This window comes from Alternaria arborescens (genome assembly GCF_004154835.1).
Source record: "Alternaria arborescens strain FERA 675 chromosome Unknown contig_5, whole genome shotgun sequence".
Lineage (NCBI taxonomy): Eukaryota > Fungi > Ascomycota > Dothideomycetes > Pleosporales > Pleosporaceae > Alternaria > Alternaria arborescens.
This window is the reverse complement of record NW_021167860.1, coordinates 207,413-222,443: the sequence shown is the minus strand read 5'-3', so window position 1 is coordinate 222,443 and position 15,031 is coordinate 207,413. Positions and strand designations below refer to the sequence as shown.

At 52.3% G+C, this 15,031-nt stretch overlaps 5 protein-coding genes across 5 annotated transcripts; 3 read left to right on the top strand and 2 right to left on the bottom strand.

Annotated features, from left to right (window-relative positions):
• Nucleotides 1–49: 49 nt before the first annotated feature.
• AA0111_g2735 (hypothetical protein) lies at nucleotides 50–3,291 on the top strand (the record flags this gene model as incomplete). Its single annotated transcript, XM_028648539.1, has 3 exons — nucleotides 50–215; nucleotides 267–422; nucleotides 470–3,291. The coding sequence occupies 3 exons, from the start codon at nucleotides 50–52 to the stop codon at nucleotides 3,289–3,291; spliced, it is 3,144 nt and encodes a 1,047-aa protein (XP_028509323.1).
• Nucleotides 3,292–5,651: 2,360 nt separating this feature from the next.
• AA0111_g2734 (hypothetical protein) lies at nucleotides 5,652–6,830 on the top strand (the record flags this gene model as incomplete). The annotated part of the gene is made up of 1 exon (XM_028648538.1): nucleotides 5,652–6,830. The coding sequence occupies one exon, from the start codon at nucleotides 5,652–5,654 to the stop codon at nucleotides 6,828–6,830; it is 1,179 nt and encodes a 392-aa protein (XP_028509322.1).
• A 744-nt stretch (nucleotides 6,831–7,574) lies between these two features.
• AA0111_g2733 (hypothetical protein) lies at nucleotides 7,575–9,182 on the bottom strand (the record flags this gene model as incomplete). Its single annotated transcript, XM_028648537.1, has 1 exon — nucleotides 7,575–9,182. The coding sequence occupies one exon, from the start codon at nucleotides 9,180–9,182 to the stop codon at nucleotides 7,575–7,577; it is 1,608 nt and encodes a 535-aa protein (XP_028509317.1).
• An 830-nt stretch (nucleotides 9,183–10,012) lies between these two features.
• On the top strand, nucleotides 10,013–11,080 carry AA0111_g2732 (hypothetical protein; the record flags this gene model as incomplete). The annotated part of the gene is made up of 1 exon (XM_028648536.1): nucleotides 10,013–11,080. One exon carries the CDS (start codon nucleotides 10,013–10,015, stop codon nucleotides 11,078–11,080), a length of 1,068 nt encoding a protein of 355 aa, XP_028509316.1.
• A 2,563-nt stretch (nucleotides 11,081–13,643) lies between these two features.
• On the bottom strand, nucleotides 13,644–14,982 carry AA0111_g2731 (hypothetical protein; the record flags this gene model as incomplete). Its single annotated transcript, XM_028648535.1, has 3 exons — nucleotides 13,644–13,670; nucleotides 13,937–14,604; nucleotides 14,652–14,982. 3 exons carry the CDS (start codon nucleotides 14,980–14,982, stop codon nucleotides 13,644–13,646), a joined length of 1,026 nt encoding a protein of 341 aa, XP_028509319.1.
• Nucleotides 14,983–15,031: the final 49 nt, after the last annotated feature.

The following is a 15,031-nucleotide window of genomic DNA, read 5'->3' as shown; positions in this document are numbered from 1 at the left end:
GACAGGACCCGAATCCACACGACTGTCCCTCACCACCATCGAGCCTGCCATGGCGCCCGCAGGCACGCACACCAATCCCCACACTCCGCGCGTGCGCAATGGCGAGCCCCAGCCCGCCCCCGTCGCAACGCCAGAACCCGCCTCGTCGCGTCGAGATTTGACCTCGTGGTGGAGGCAGTTTAGCAAGCGCCCTGCGAAAAAGGACGACGACAAAGGTACCAAATGCGCCGCTGTTGTCGCGAGCATCACTAACTCGCGCCCACTAGAACCCACTCTTCCTGGCATCTTTGGCGTGCCCCTCATACAAAGCATCCCCTATGCGAATGTCGCCATATCGCTCTTCAACGAGCACGGTGAGAGCTACATCTACGGCTACGTTCCAATCGTCGTCGCCAAGTGCGGTGTCTTCCTCAAGGAAAAGGGTCAGTCAAGCGAGTCCCTTCTCGCGCCGGCTGCTAACAGCGCACAGCGACCGACGTAGAAGGCATCTTCCGCTTAGCGGGCTCCGAGAAGCGCATCAAAGAGCTGAGGACTGCTTTTGACACACCTCCCCGCTATGGAAAAGGTCTAGATTGGTCCGGGTATACTGTACACGACGCCGCCAACATTCTGCGACGCTATTTCAACAACCTCCCGGAGCCCATCATACCACTGCAGCATTATGACCCGTTCCGGGATCCTCTCAAAGGCCACCAGGCCGAGGCTGTAGGCCCCAGCGAAGGTCAGCAACCTTCGGTGGGAGGTTTCGATCCAGACGCCGCTGTGCGCACCTATCAGCACGAGATCAAGGCTCTACCGTCTCTGAACCGACAACTTCTGCTCTATATCTTGGACTTGCTTGCAGTCTTCGCCGCCAAGGCTGATGTTAACAAGATGACAACCTCAAACCTGGCTGCCATCTTCCAGCCTGGACTCCTCTCGCATCCACAGCACGACATGTCTCCCGTAGATTATAGGCTAAGCCAGGACGTGCTCATCTTCCTCATCGACAACCAGGACCACTTCTTGATTGGTATGGAAGGCACAGCAGTCGATGAAGGTACTGTTAAGCACATTGAAAGCGGACCTTCCACTCCACAAGCAAGAACACCCACTACTCCTCGAAACAGCACTGGTATTGGGCGGTCGGCGTCGACTACTTCGAGCGCTGGTGCGGAGAGTCTTCGCCAATATGGCGGTGTCCGCAGGAACGTCTCCACATCTTCGAAGCGTTCACGACGCTCAGGCGCTGTGCCCAGTCCCATCACACCTGCATTCGTCACTCCGACGACATCTGGAGTACATCGCAGCAACACGTTACCCTCGAAGCGCTCCCCAGCGCTTGGAAGCCCTCGCTTCCCTGCGGCCAAGCAACTTGGTCCTGAAGACACGAAGAGTCCACTTTCATCACCAATGCCTGCAGATATACCAGAAGCTGTCAGCCCAACTGCTCAGGCTCCTGCCCCTGAGCAGCTGACACAAGTAACGGAAGCTACACAAGTAACAGAAGCTCCGCGGGAACGCCCGCAGTCTTTAGTAACTGCTCCAGCCACACAACCTGTAGATCCGGAAGTGGCACAGCCACAACGGGCGCAGACCATGCCACCAAACAAGATAGAGATGCCCACTCCCTACCAGCCTTATCGTCCGCCGGAAACAGCTATGCAATCCACAGAACCTTTACAGCATAGACCCGCAGTTACGCCTGCCACCCACAATATGCCGGGCGGATTTCCTCTCCCATCTCCAGGCATCATCCCTCCAAGCCAGCCTACCACTCCCAATGTCCCCACGCAGACAACGGCACAGAACCTGTTGCCTCCAAGATCAACTACGCCGGGTCCACGCAGTCCCCAGCGTAGTCCTCTTCACAGTCCCCATCATACGCCAACACGTGAGCGTTCAGAGTTCATGGAAGCACCCGTTGACTCGGGACCCGATGTTGGACTAACACCTGCAGTTCGTACCTTTACCCAAATACTAGCCAAGGTCGCAGCTTCTCCTCCAAACGAGTCAAAGGAATCCAAAGACGGGAAGAAGCCAAACAAACTACAGAAGAAGAGGATGCCAAACAGCGTTAGCATGAGTGCACATAGCTCCACGCACTCTCTTGGTGGCAGCGATTCAGGATTTGGTGGTCATTTCTCTCAAGGGCCTCCTTCGCCATTACAACCACCTTCGCTTCCCTTCGCGCAAGGTCAATCCCAAGCGAGCAGTTCCAGGGACAATCTGCCGGACTCCTCGCGAGCTTCTGGAAATACACTCAAGCCCAGCATGTCCCCCTCTGCCAGTTTCCGGTCCCACAGCACGGCGACAGAATACTCAGAGAGTGAGCAGCCAGATGATCAGCCAAAAGAGGAAAAACGCAGCTTCTGGAAAGGTCATAGGCGTGGAGAAAGCAAGGCAACGCCAACCACAAGCACCACTGATCTGCATGGTTCCGTGCCTGGTGCAGACAAGAGTATGAGCTCTTTTGCCAGCAGTTCTGGATGGACGACCGCAGGAGGTGGAGGAAGGAGGAGCATGCAGTACGATACGAACCAAAGTTCCGACTCTGTACTCTTCGGCAGCAGCCCCCCTGATCATGAGAAGTCAGATAAGAAGGGTGCGTTTGACTGGTTCCACAAACGGAGGCAGGATCACAAGGAGCGCGTGGACAGGCGCGAACGTGCCAAGAGCCCCCCGGGTAGCTCGAGCCATTTGCCTCCTTCACAGAACATTATGCAGAGTCCAGAGTCGCTTATCGCGAGGGGGCGGACGTCAGAAGTACCAACGTCACACTCGACAATGGAGGCCACGCCGACTAAAACGGATAAATCGAGCGACGTTACGCCTACCGGGACGAGCCCGACCCCGCCACAGCCGCCGAATGTGCAAGCGCCAGCGGCGAGTGCGAGTCCGAAACCTGCCAGAATGAGCCCGGCGATGGCGTTACGAACGGATCTTCCAGCTGCATTGACTGAACCGCGATCTGTTGCAAGGTCCCCTGATAGGAATCCCAAGTCACCCATCACTGCCATGGCTCCTGCACAATCATTCCCTGCTGCAACACCAGTCGCAGCCCAGAGTGCCGCAGGTAGTGAACAGGTCGAAGCTGAGGCGCCAACTACTACACAGCCCGAAAACTCAACGGCTACGGAGGTACCTACTGGGCAAACGGTATCAACGCCGAGTGGGCCGATGCATTCTTCTTCTGGTTCGACTGTTACTGTTACGCCTCAGACGGTGAACCAGGAACTTATCTCCGATGCGCTGGCAGCGCAGGAACAGGAGACAGAGCCGGTTGTGCCAAGAGAGCAACCGGCTCCGTAGTACCAAGCTAGACGTTTTCCTATGCAGTGAGCGATTGAGGGATGTGTTGGACAAGGAATAGAGAGCGAAGTGTGAGAGGCGTTGTCCGGAATAAAGGTTTACGATCTGCCATGGTGGGCAGAGTGCTGATGGCTACATGGTAGGCGGTTTCAGTCCGAAAAAGCGTACGTGTCATGGGAAGTTTTTTGCATACAACGATGTTGCGACGAAGTGATGAGCGTGCTAGCAAAGTATTATCTGAGCGTTGATGCATGGCGTGCGGTCCTGGTAATGATAATCCATTCTCATTTTCATTTCTACAACCATGTTTGGTGTTGAGCTCTTATCGGGTTTGGAGCGGCCATTGCGGACGCGGCTCGTTTATTTTCCGTGTGAGGTGTTGTGATACTGGATCGTGGTGTATACCCAGGAGTTTGTTTGTCGTGCCTATGTTGGTGGCGGATAGAAATGTAGGCCGATGTTAAGCTACCCAAAAGGTAAAGACTGGAACTCTTTTTCCTTGTCTTCTTAGTTAGTAGGCTACAGCCCAGGAACCAAACATGGAGCAACAGTCATGCGGGGTTATCTTTTCTTCAATAGTAGACAAGAGCAAAAAAGCAATTCTCATCTTGTAAAAGTCTCCAGAACACCAGTACATATCAAAGCCAAGGATACATGGCAACCTACAAATCTACTTGCTACACATGAAAAACGCTACAATGTTGAGTACCAACGGCGCTGCTACCGTTCTGACGCCGCGCTGCCGTCTCTGCCGTAGTCCGCATCCAGGCCGATGCCCAACAACAATTGCTACGACATAGCGTCGTGGCGACATGCCGAACGCGCTAGCGGGTTTGCGCATATACACACGTATTCGAGAGCAGCAGCAGTAGCAGCCTAGATGCATCTGAGTGGGTAGATATGCGAGCACAAGTCTGGAACTGGATTGGCAGCATAGTCATAGGCTACGAACTGTGTGTTGTAGCTATTTTAAGATCTCCGGCAGACGGGGGTATTCGTGATTCGACGGTTTTAGGGGCTAGAACCGCCGGAGCGGAGTTGATACGTGCTTGTTAGATACGAAGTGTCAGAGCGAGGAAGCACGTTGGTTTTTGAAAACACGAGGGGAAGTGTCGTAAGCAGCCGAGTTCAGCTGCGAGCTGTAAGTAGACCACTGGAATCAAAGGCAAGGCAGAATAAAAACAAGATTGCGATGACGATGGCTATAATGCTATTGTGTAGAGGGATATAGTCCGCGGACACGGAGACTAATGTCGTCGCTCTGTTCGCATGTTGAAACCGTGCTGAGGCTTTCTCTCAAAGCGCTGGATGTCCGACCGGGAGCTATTATCGGTGACTGGCTCGCTCGGCCCATCCATGACGTTCTGGCTGAACAAGCGAACGAGCCCTTTTGCACGTTTGCAGGGGGGGATCTCGTATATACCGACCCCGACGTTTACGTGCCAACTTTTTTGCTAGGCCCGGTTCGGTTCAGTCTGTAAGCCGTTTCATGGTTGAAGTTTTGCAACGTGTATATGTGTGTATCCAGCTGGATTGTATCTCGCGTGCAAGGATTGATCCGTGTCGGGATGATGCGTTGCTTGGGGGGCATGCACGACAAGCAATTAGATCTAGAAGAATACCGATTTTCCAATGCTGAACGCACCTCCGGCGGGCCTACGCATGATCCGCGACGGAAAGGTCGGGATTATGATGCTTGGCTCTGTTAGGCGTGCTTGAGAGGCGAAAGGTGATGATGGGATCCATGAGCAATAGCGGGTCCAAACCTCGTGTTTCTTGTCAAGCTCCCTAGTTAGTGCCCATGTATCAGCAGCGCTTTAGCTAAAGCTAGTTTGGTGTTACTTCGTACAGGAACCGTATCGCCTTCTGCCTTAAGGACTGATCTTCCGTTTCTCCTCTTTCGAAGCCTTCTACTCCACACGTTTCGCCCACTTCTTGCACATCACACTCGTTGTTGATCGCTAACCGAACGAACGGACGAACGATACGGATACACTCGCTGTTTCTTTCTTTTTCTGCCGGCAAAAAGAAACGTAGTTCTGGATTGAACGTTGGAAATTGGAAATAAATAAGAGCCGACTATCGATTGTCGGGCTGTGGCGTCTAGACTGACCAGCCACTCGGAAGCGACAGATTGTGCGTAAGCCTGCTTCTCCAGTCCGCGACGTTTCTCAGTCACCCCAGCCCATTCGCTTTAACAGTTCCAGTTGCCTGTCCGGAACAGGTTTCCTTTTTCCTGTACACACATGACGGCCATGGTTGTAGCATGACGACCTGCTAACACGTTTCACGCAGCTTCGCTTTCCCTTCGTTGAGAATCTACCTTCGTTTCCCTTCGTGCTCGCCGACTTTCTCTCACGATGCGTTCTTTCTGCCAGTTGGCCGTTCTGGCCCTGCCATTGATGAGCACTGCCGTTGGTGCTGCACCAAACAAACAAGCCGACCACCCTAAGACCATCTACGCAAGCGCACACGAAGCGTTCCAGGACTTGTTGAACGCGCTGCCGGAGGAATCTCTGCAAGCTGCATTGAGCGGACTCAAGGACTTCAAGAATGGCGTCTTTGAATCGCATCACCGGGGCGTCGAACACATCCACAACGAAGACCCGGCGCTGGCTACCAAGCTTATCGTGGACGCTGTCAACGACTTGAAGAAGAGACAGGCGCCTTCGGGCAACGGCACCACCACCGTCATTGAGTCTGCGGCGCCTGCGCCACAGTCAAGTGAGGCACCACCGCCAGCTGCATCCACCGTCACGAACGTGCAGACACAACAGCAAGAGACGACGGTTACGCAGGTACAGACGCAAGACGGCACCACAGTCACACAGGTGGAGACACAGACACAGCAGCAGTCGCAACCCCCAGTGACCAACGACGCAACAACAACAGCAAACCCCCCTCCGGCCGCAACCGTCACCAACACGCAGCAACAAACCATAACCCAAGACGGCACAACCATTGTCCAAACCGCCACCCAGGTGCAAACCACGACGACCCAGCAGCGCCCCGCCATCATCACCGTCGAAGCCACCGAAACCCAAGACGGCAAAACCATTGTCCGCACCACACAAGTCCTCTCCGAAGTCACCGCCTCCGTCCCCGTAACCCGCACCCTGACCAACGTCGCCGGCGGCTCCACCGTCGTCCGCACAGAAACCCAGAACCGCCCCGCCGTCATCCGCACCACGACCGATTCTGCAGGCCGCACCACCGTCACCACATCAGCCGCAAACTACGCGCCCACGGCCGGCGAGGTGCAAACCGAGACGGACGAGCAAGGGTCCACCTTCTTGACTACGTATACACCCGGTGGCGGCTTGGTCAGCTCCATCAAGCTCATTACCACGACGGATGCAGAGGGCCGCCCTAGTACCATGACGAGTTATACCTTTGTCGATCCCATTCAGGCCACTGCGACGGCCGGTGGTAATGGAGGCGATGCGACGGAGAGTCCGACGGTGCAGAGTGGTGCTGCGGTTAAGAATGGGGCTGTGGGCTTTGTTGCTGGCTTGGGAGCACTTGCTTTCTTGTTCTAGGAAGCAAGGATGAAGGAAAGTGTTGAAAAAGGGAGTGGATACGATTCGGGTATATAAATATATTACGAGAACACGACATTTGCATTCTTGTTTTTGGTCGAGATTTTGTCTGTATATTAGCGACGTCGCTCCTTTTTGTTTTTTGGGTGGTGGTGGTTTTGTTCGATACCCGATACACGCTCCTTTACGATACATATTGCATATATGGTGTTTGGCGGGATAGGTTGGGGATCTGGTTAATTCTGGGTTATATATATACATGGAGCGGATGGCGCTCTTTACTATCCTTCGGTATATATAATACAACCAAAGTGCTCTTTCAATATGACAAAAATGGAGCATGGATGAAGTGACGTAAGAATTTGGAGCTTGGATATAACACAAGTACAAGACCCAAATCGTTCACGAGGTAGACATATGGCATAAAACTGATTCCACTTATAGCTTGTTTAGTTTTGTGGTTGGTATAGCTACATAAAGAGATAGGAGGGGTATTGATGTGAAATCAAACGCCAGACGTGCTATGCTCAAAAGTTGACTGGTTCCGCCTTTGCTCGCTCGCTCGCCCACCCGTCCCCTTTGTTTGTTGCTGTTGTAAATATCCAGAAAACATGTCCAAAGACTGCCTTGACCTCCCAGCTCTTCCCGTATAGTACAAACCTTTAGCTATCCTCCCTAGTATATTTCCGCCCCATCTAAAGAAATATCAAGAGATCACCACGACTACCAAAAAACACACGCCCCTCACCTCGCCTTCTCCGCGATGAAATACTCAACACTCTCGCCCGCCCAACTAACGCTGTTGGTCCCACTCTCATACTTCTCCTCATCAAACAATCCCGCAATACTCTGTTCATTCCTAACCCCTTGCTTGGCACCCCCACCGAAGCTCTCCAGACTAACCACCTTGCATCCCTGTTTGAGATCCAAAAACTTCTGCAACAGCAAATTATTCAGCGTCTCGCCAAACACCTTGTTGTTCACCAGCACGACATCCGCTCTTCTCAGCACCTCATCAATCTCCGGGGATTCCAAGAAATCCCCCTCGATAAGCTCGATGCGACCGAGCGTAATGTTCCAGAGTTTACTGCGCGCTTTGAGTTCGGCAGCTTGTTCCGATCCGAGGGAGGCGGCTAGTTTCATCTTCTCGATGCCCCAGGATTCGGCGCCGGTTTGGAGAGCGGATTGTAGGACGACGTTGCCTACACCGGAACCCAGATCAACAAACGTGTGTGTGCTGTTTAGCCCTGTTTGCGCAAAGATTTTGTGGACAAAAGGCGTCAAGAGTTCGCCGTAGGTGGTCTCTTTTCCTTCGACTTTGCGCAGGCGGTGTGCGTGTGGGGAGACGATGCGGTTGTAGGATTGTGCTGTTATGCGCTTGACGAGGCTGAGGGGGATGGCGTGCATGTCGTCGAGGATACGTGGTATGGTGCCATCTGCATATTGGTCCTTGATCAGCTTGTTGAATTTGGCGAGTTCAGCTTTGAAGAGTTCCGGGTCGTCTTTGGTTACGGCGCGCTTTAGGAGGCGGACGGTACCTAGGGCGTCGGAGGAGAGTTCGGCAGCGAGGTCGGGTGGGAGATAGTGCTGGATGATTTCTTCTATGCTGAAGTAGATGTCGTCTAGGGGGCTGTATTCTTCGTCTACCTCTTTGCGCGCTACGGCTTCGAATTTCTCGGGGCGTGATAGGCTGGGGTATTGGAGTTCGACAGTGAACTTCTTCTCGCTACCGGGGAATGCGGATTTGTAGGCTTTTGCGACGTCGTCTTTTGTCATTTCGAAACCGTGTTTTAGTGTGCTCTTCCCCGACACGGCCTTTTTCTTCCTGAAGGCGGCGTTTTCCTGTGCCATCTTCAGCATATCCGACGTGCCGTTTGTGCCGTTTGCAACTCCATTTGATGTCCCGTTCGAAGTCCCGTTCGCCTTGGCCTTTGTGTCTGCCTCCTCTGTTCGTATACGTCTCTTCAAGTCCGGCTCGAGTGCGCGGTTCAGACTCATAGGCTCAATACTATTACTCGCGGGCCGCGTTCTCCGTCGCTTGACGCCCAGCCGGTCACTGTCCTCATCATCGCTGGATTCGTCGCTGCTTGCCCATTGCGGTGTATCGGTGCCCTTGCGCTTGCGAGTGTCGACACGCGACACGGAAACCGACTTGCGCGCTGGTTCCCGTGCGGCTGCTTGCGAGCGCGGGGTGGACTGGTATCGATTCGATGGCGGCCCTGATGCGCTGTGACTACGTGTGCCGTTGCCTGGTCGTGTGTGTGGTGACGGTGAGGGGTTCGCTGTGGGGGTGGGTGCTTTCTTCACGAGGACGGTTCTCGTTTTGATCTTGGGCTTGCCGGGAGCAAACATGACGGCACGCAGCACTAGTTAAAGTTTGTAGGTGAAAGCAACGTGGTAGTGCAGAAGAAGATAGGCGAAGCAGCGGGCCGGTGCAGGTGAAGGAGTGTATTGCCGGCTGTGAAGAGAAGGACGTCGAAGATCAAAGGGAAGGCAGCAGGCCGGTCAGCCAATACGGAAGGCGTCGCACGCGCAATGGAGAAGATACGTGACCAGGCCGTCCCGTAGCCTGCACGCCACTGCACCTCTAACCGGGATCGTCTCGGTAATCCGTCTTGGCACCTGTCCCTGCTTCTACACTACCAACCTCATCTTATTGACCTACGCCAAGATTCTCTCGAAAATGCATCGAATGCGCTGTGCTGATTCCCGGAGAGTCAGTTCACTAGGGAATTAACGTTGTGACGTTCATTGTGCGCTGGTCACAGCTTGCCGTGGTCACGCCACGATGCTGCAGGTGGCTACTGCTGGAATATCCCAATGCAAGGGGTGCCATCACCGCCAGCTGAGATCTGCTGAGATCCCATCACACACCTATTGCGTTCATTCAACACATTGAAGCATTGGTGCATGAAGACTATCGACCTCCTGCAACATGAATATAGGGACGCGGAACGTCAAGAACCGCCAGCTAAGCTTCTGTCTTCGTCGCAGGGCATCACAGCGACCATATAGTTAAGGCAAAATCTTGCTCACACCAATCTTCTATAACAAGACTATCTAGTTGCGCCATTGTTTATCGCATTGGTGTAAGTCTGCTTGTGACTTGCTATTCTCTGCTAATATTGAGCAAAAGCCGAGTATCAAAAGAGTTGGAAGCAGTTACCCACGCTATGCGCAACATGACTGAGGACTTTGTGGTATGCGGCGACTATCCTAAACTTGCCAAGCATCTCCCAGAAACCTCAATAGAGACTGACCTCGATTACGCTCCTGGTACAGGACATACAAGCCCAGGTAGCACATTCAGGTTGGGCCTGCTAGCGGATGCATCGATAGCAATCCGGCGAGAAGGCAGTGCACTAGAGATATCAGAGCCAGCAGAATGTATACCCCCAACTCATCTCGCGCCTCGAGCACGATGCCACGCACTAGATGAGAGCACAGAAGATAGGGTCAAAGGCCTGCTCGGGGTCGCAACCGACTCCCGCATCCCACACGGCCCGACACATCAGCCATCTACTCAAAAACTTCTAAACACCTTACCCTCATCAATCCGCTCTCGGGCCTCCTCCCTCGACGAGCTCCGCCCCCTCCCCTTTCGCTGGCAATTTCCAGTCGGTAAGCGCTACCGCATCGGCGATCCCGCTGCCTTTGCCGCGATGAAAGAACGAAATATCGAATGGTACGTAACAACGGGTGTGCTGGTGGAAGACTGCACCGGTCTAAGGTGGAATGCTGGTACCTACAACTACCTCTTATACTGGCACGTAGAAGGCATGCCGGCGCCTGGAGAGGAAGATGCGGGACAGAAGTGGTTGCGGATAGAACCAGGCGTCGTGCGAGACTGGCAAAAAGAGAACTGGGAGGCCGATTTTGGGGAGGCGGTGATGGATGTGGAAGACGAGCCTGCAACTCCCATTGTAGAAGGTTTCATCATCATGAACGAACCATTGTCGCCGCTTAACAAGGTAAGTAGTGTTCCGCTCAAGAGCGCGCTGCGTAGTCATAACGGGCCGCCATCATCTTCTCCATCAACTCAATCGGATACTGGTTCTGGGTCACCGAAAAGAGAGAAAAAAGTGAAGTTTCATCGGAAGAAGGGGAAGCGAACGGTATTGTTGGAAGTGGATGATGAGGGTGTACCGCTGGAAGAGCAGGGAAAGATTGTTGAAACGAGGGTGGATGAGGTCGCTAACCTAAGTGATGATGAGGGGAGGTCGGCGAAAAATTTACTGAAGGCGAATTAAATACGATGGTCAACGCAAAATCCGCATCAAGCTACGTGGTGTTCCTATATTCAAATTCTTGCCGTTATGTTCATGCTACATTCAACTCACTAGCGTTAATGATTCCCAGCCCCAACATTGTCCTTATCACTTTCCTAAAACCTTTTTGTCCTAACCTGTCCAGAAATCTCGATCACCACGGCGATGGCAAAAACAAGTGGTGTTTTTAGTACAACAATACATCGGGTAAAGTGAACATGGTCTAGTCTAGTCAGAGATCGAGCAGCCCGTTAGACTCGCCGCGCGGGGGTGACTACATGTATAAGGGCTGCTCTAGAGGGACATGGTCCTCATTTCTCTATCCCTCCGGTGCTACCTCGTCGTAGCGAGCGGCTACCGAAATCTAATAGCCTCAAAGACCGAATTGACTATTGTAACGCAGCAAAATGTTGGGCTGTAAGCCAATAGATAGGTCTCCGACCCGCGATCGCGGGGTGAAGATTCATAGAAAATTTCTACGATAGCTGTCGCTACTAGGAAAGAGGTGAAGAGAGATGCCCTCTAGGAACAAAAGCGCTTCTTCTTCTTGTAACCCTCCACACGAGACCCTTTTATCATACTACAGTATAGGAGACTGCCCTTGCATCATGAAAAATTAAAAGTAGTGGCAGATGTCGGAAAGCACGGGACCTTTTTATCATCCCACGTTGACAGAGGCGACCCTTCCATCATGAAATCCGAGCAGCAGGTCCCAAAGAAAGCCTTTTCTACGTCCCTTCTCTTGAGAGATTTCACCAACGATGATGCTGTAGGCCGTAGCTCTTGTTCTGACACAAGCATCTCTTTGACACACTCAAGTGATAAATTGTCGGCATGATTTGCACCATTCTTGAGCCCAGCAATAAAAACATCAATGCTAGGAATATCCCCCCGCGGATACGGCTGTCTCATCCCATGCTTCTGGAGAAATTTATAGATATAATCCACCGTCACGCCCTGAATCACCGCACCCATCTCGAGAAAGACGACCCCCAGGCTCCAGATGTCGGACGACTTGCTTGCGGGCTGTTGATTTGCTAACTCAGGAGCACCGTACCTCAGCGACATACGAGCCAACATGGTGCGGTCTTTGTCGTATTGACAAGATGGTTGCCCGATATCTGTATACAGGACATTCCCTTGATGTACCAAGATATTGCGAGGTTGTATATCTTCATGTAGTATACCTCTCCCGTGTAGGAATTGAAGTCCTCGAGCTAGACAGCCGAAAAAGGTCCGCAGCTCTCCGTGTTTAATTTCGTCGGCCTTCGCTAGGTAGGCAGCCAGGTCCATGTCAGCAACGGGAGACATGATATGTCCTATGAATTCTGGATCACTGTAGCTCCCAACGGTTTTCACTACGTGGCGGTGTCGTAGATCCTTCATGATACTGATTTGGTCAATTAATTCTTTCCAGGAAGAATCTCTGAAAAACCGGTCTGCTCGTTTCATTACATACTCTTTGCCACTTCTCGAGCTAAGAACCCGGCAGACCCACCTAGTGCCTCCAGAATTGATGCGTCCTCTTATCTCGAGCGGAGTAAGATCGCCAGTCCGGAAGAAGGAATGCAGGCCGCACTCAAAGTTTCTCGGGTCAGTCCTCACTAGATCCTGCGCGGCCACATACTGTAAACGCTTGCGAGGGGGGATGCATGACGGGACGTCTCGCTCAGTGAAGGGAAACCAATAATCGGAGATGCCCAGGTCGATGAAAGTGTCAAGTGAGCCCAGACAGTCGATAGCCCGAAGGATCACGTATATTCTTGGAAGTGTGCTCCATGACGGATTAAATCGTTGCAATAGTAAGGAGACTTGTTGGATCTCAAGTTCAGTGTACCGTTCTTGTCTCAGAGAAGAATTAGCGAAGAAAACGTCAAGTTGATTAGACGCGTCGACTGCTGGTGTCATCCTATACTCTGTGTCGAATCTCGAGGACTCAAAATCCTGTTCACGAAGCTCGGAGGACCCGTCCCTATGTCCAGGTAAGTCGTCGAGCGGCGCCCCATCAGAACCTGATTTCCAAGATACCTCACTAATGTCAGGCCAATCCATAGATCCCTGAACACTTTCAGGTAAGTCGTCGAACCGCTTTCTCATTGCTTCGTCATCGAGATCCGAGAGTGTAGTGCTTGGCCTACTCGACTGGCTTTGAACATCGCCTTCGTATCCATCGTGCGAACCCTGCATGATTGACACAATTTGAAGAGAAACGGTCATCACGTGGTGGAGGTGGTCAGCGATGTGCGATGCCATTGCCTGTGAGGTCACTGTGCCCTCTTCCCCATCATCGTGTGACGCGTTTCGATTATTCGAAGATTGGTCCTCCATCGAGAATAGGCAAAGCGGACATGAAGACGCCTTCCGCACAATCTGAACCAGACACTCAGGATGTTCAAGATCGCCACTATTTGAAAAATCCTTGCCGTTGCACTGATCATGGAGGATATGGTGGACCAATGCATTTCTGGAAGAGAAAGCGAAAGTTGAGTCGTTTTCGTGTATGCCAGTGCACACCCAAGCCTTGCATTGATGAACACGGATATGGTTAAGCAGTTCGTCCTTGAGAGAAAAACTGTAGATAGTGTCATTTTCATGTTTTGCAATGCACATCCAGGCCGGCTGATTATGCATTCTTGATGACCAGGAGTCTGAGTGATCCGACCTCATATGATTGAACCACTCAAATGAGGAGGCGAACGATGGCCGAGATTCACGACAGTCTTCCGATAAGCAGATGTATGGCTGCAGATCGCGCATATAATGGCGTCTTCCTTCCTCTGACCACTTTTTCCGAGTCGCATGTAATACGGAGCGATCCACAACCTGATGACACCATACACATGATGTGATGTTCTCGCCTTCTTGGAAGCTGGGCAGATCTGGTTCTCTCAGACGGCCATTGTTCTCGATCAAAGTCTTGCCAGTCCTTGAGTGGCGGACGCTTTTACTTACTGCTTCCTCTAAGTTCAGGGGCAAACCTGCGGTATCGATCGACGAAGTTGGGATCACGATATGAGCCGTTTGGTTCTTTTCCTGGGCCTCGTCACCTTCCTCATTGGAAGGGTGCCATACTTGACTGTCTGGAACTTTACCAGGCGCATTTTCTGTACCATCTCTTTGTATAGCGATTTGGACATCTCGAGCAGACGCTCCAGAAGTGTAGTTTGCTTTAAACCGAAGAGCCTCATAACGGAGCTTCGCATATCTGTCGCCCATCGAGTCGACAAGCTGCTCTCTTAACGTCCGTGATGCGTTCGGGTAGAGAAACTGAAGTGCAATATGTGACCGGTCCTCGAACTCAGCTAGTCGTACAAGTTTCGGATATTGTGATGCAAACCTGCGAGCTCGTGCCGTGATGGTAGACTTGGAAGAGGATCTGATAAGAACACCAATCTTATTCAGCCGCGAAATAGCCTCCTTGACTCCGGTAAGAGCCTCGTGAACAGTTGGCGGTGGCATCGGGTTGGTTGGCTCTTCTTTCCCGCTTGGTAGATTGTAGATCGTGACTTGTGCTATCAGCTGCGCTCACGACTCAAAGTACTAGGTCTTTTACCTAGAAACAGGTTTTGCCTCAACATATCCAACATTCTGATCACCATATCCTGGAGAGCTTCATGGTTTCGCAACCGGTAGTCTAAGTTAGTGATCTCGTTGGCAAAGACACCAAGGAATGTGCACCACCCGTTGAAGCGTTGCTGGTATTCTCCCATCATATACAAAACATCCAAAGGCAGTGGATGCTCTTTAGAAACGACCGAGCGTGCCAGGCAATCGTGAAACATTTCATCGCAATCTTCGGCCATGAGACGTATGGGTTGCTCATCGGCCTCATCATCGAGGCTGCTGTCGATGTCGCCGTCTAGACCCGACCTGCTGGTGGCCATGACGCTGAGATAACCGTCAATCAGTGATACGTGAGTGCAGGCGACAAAA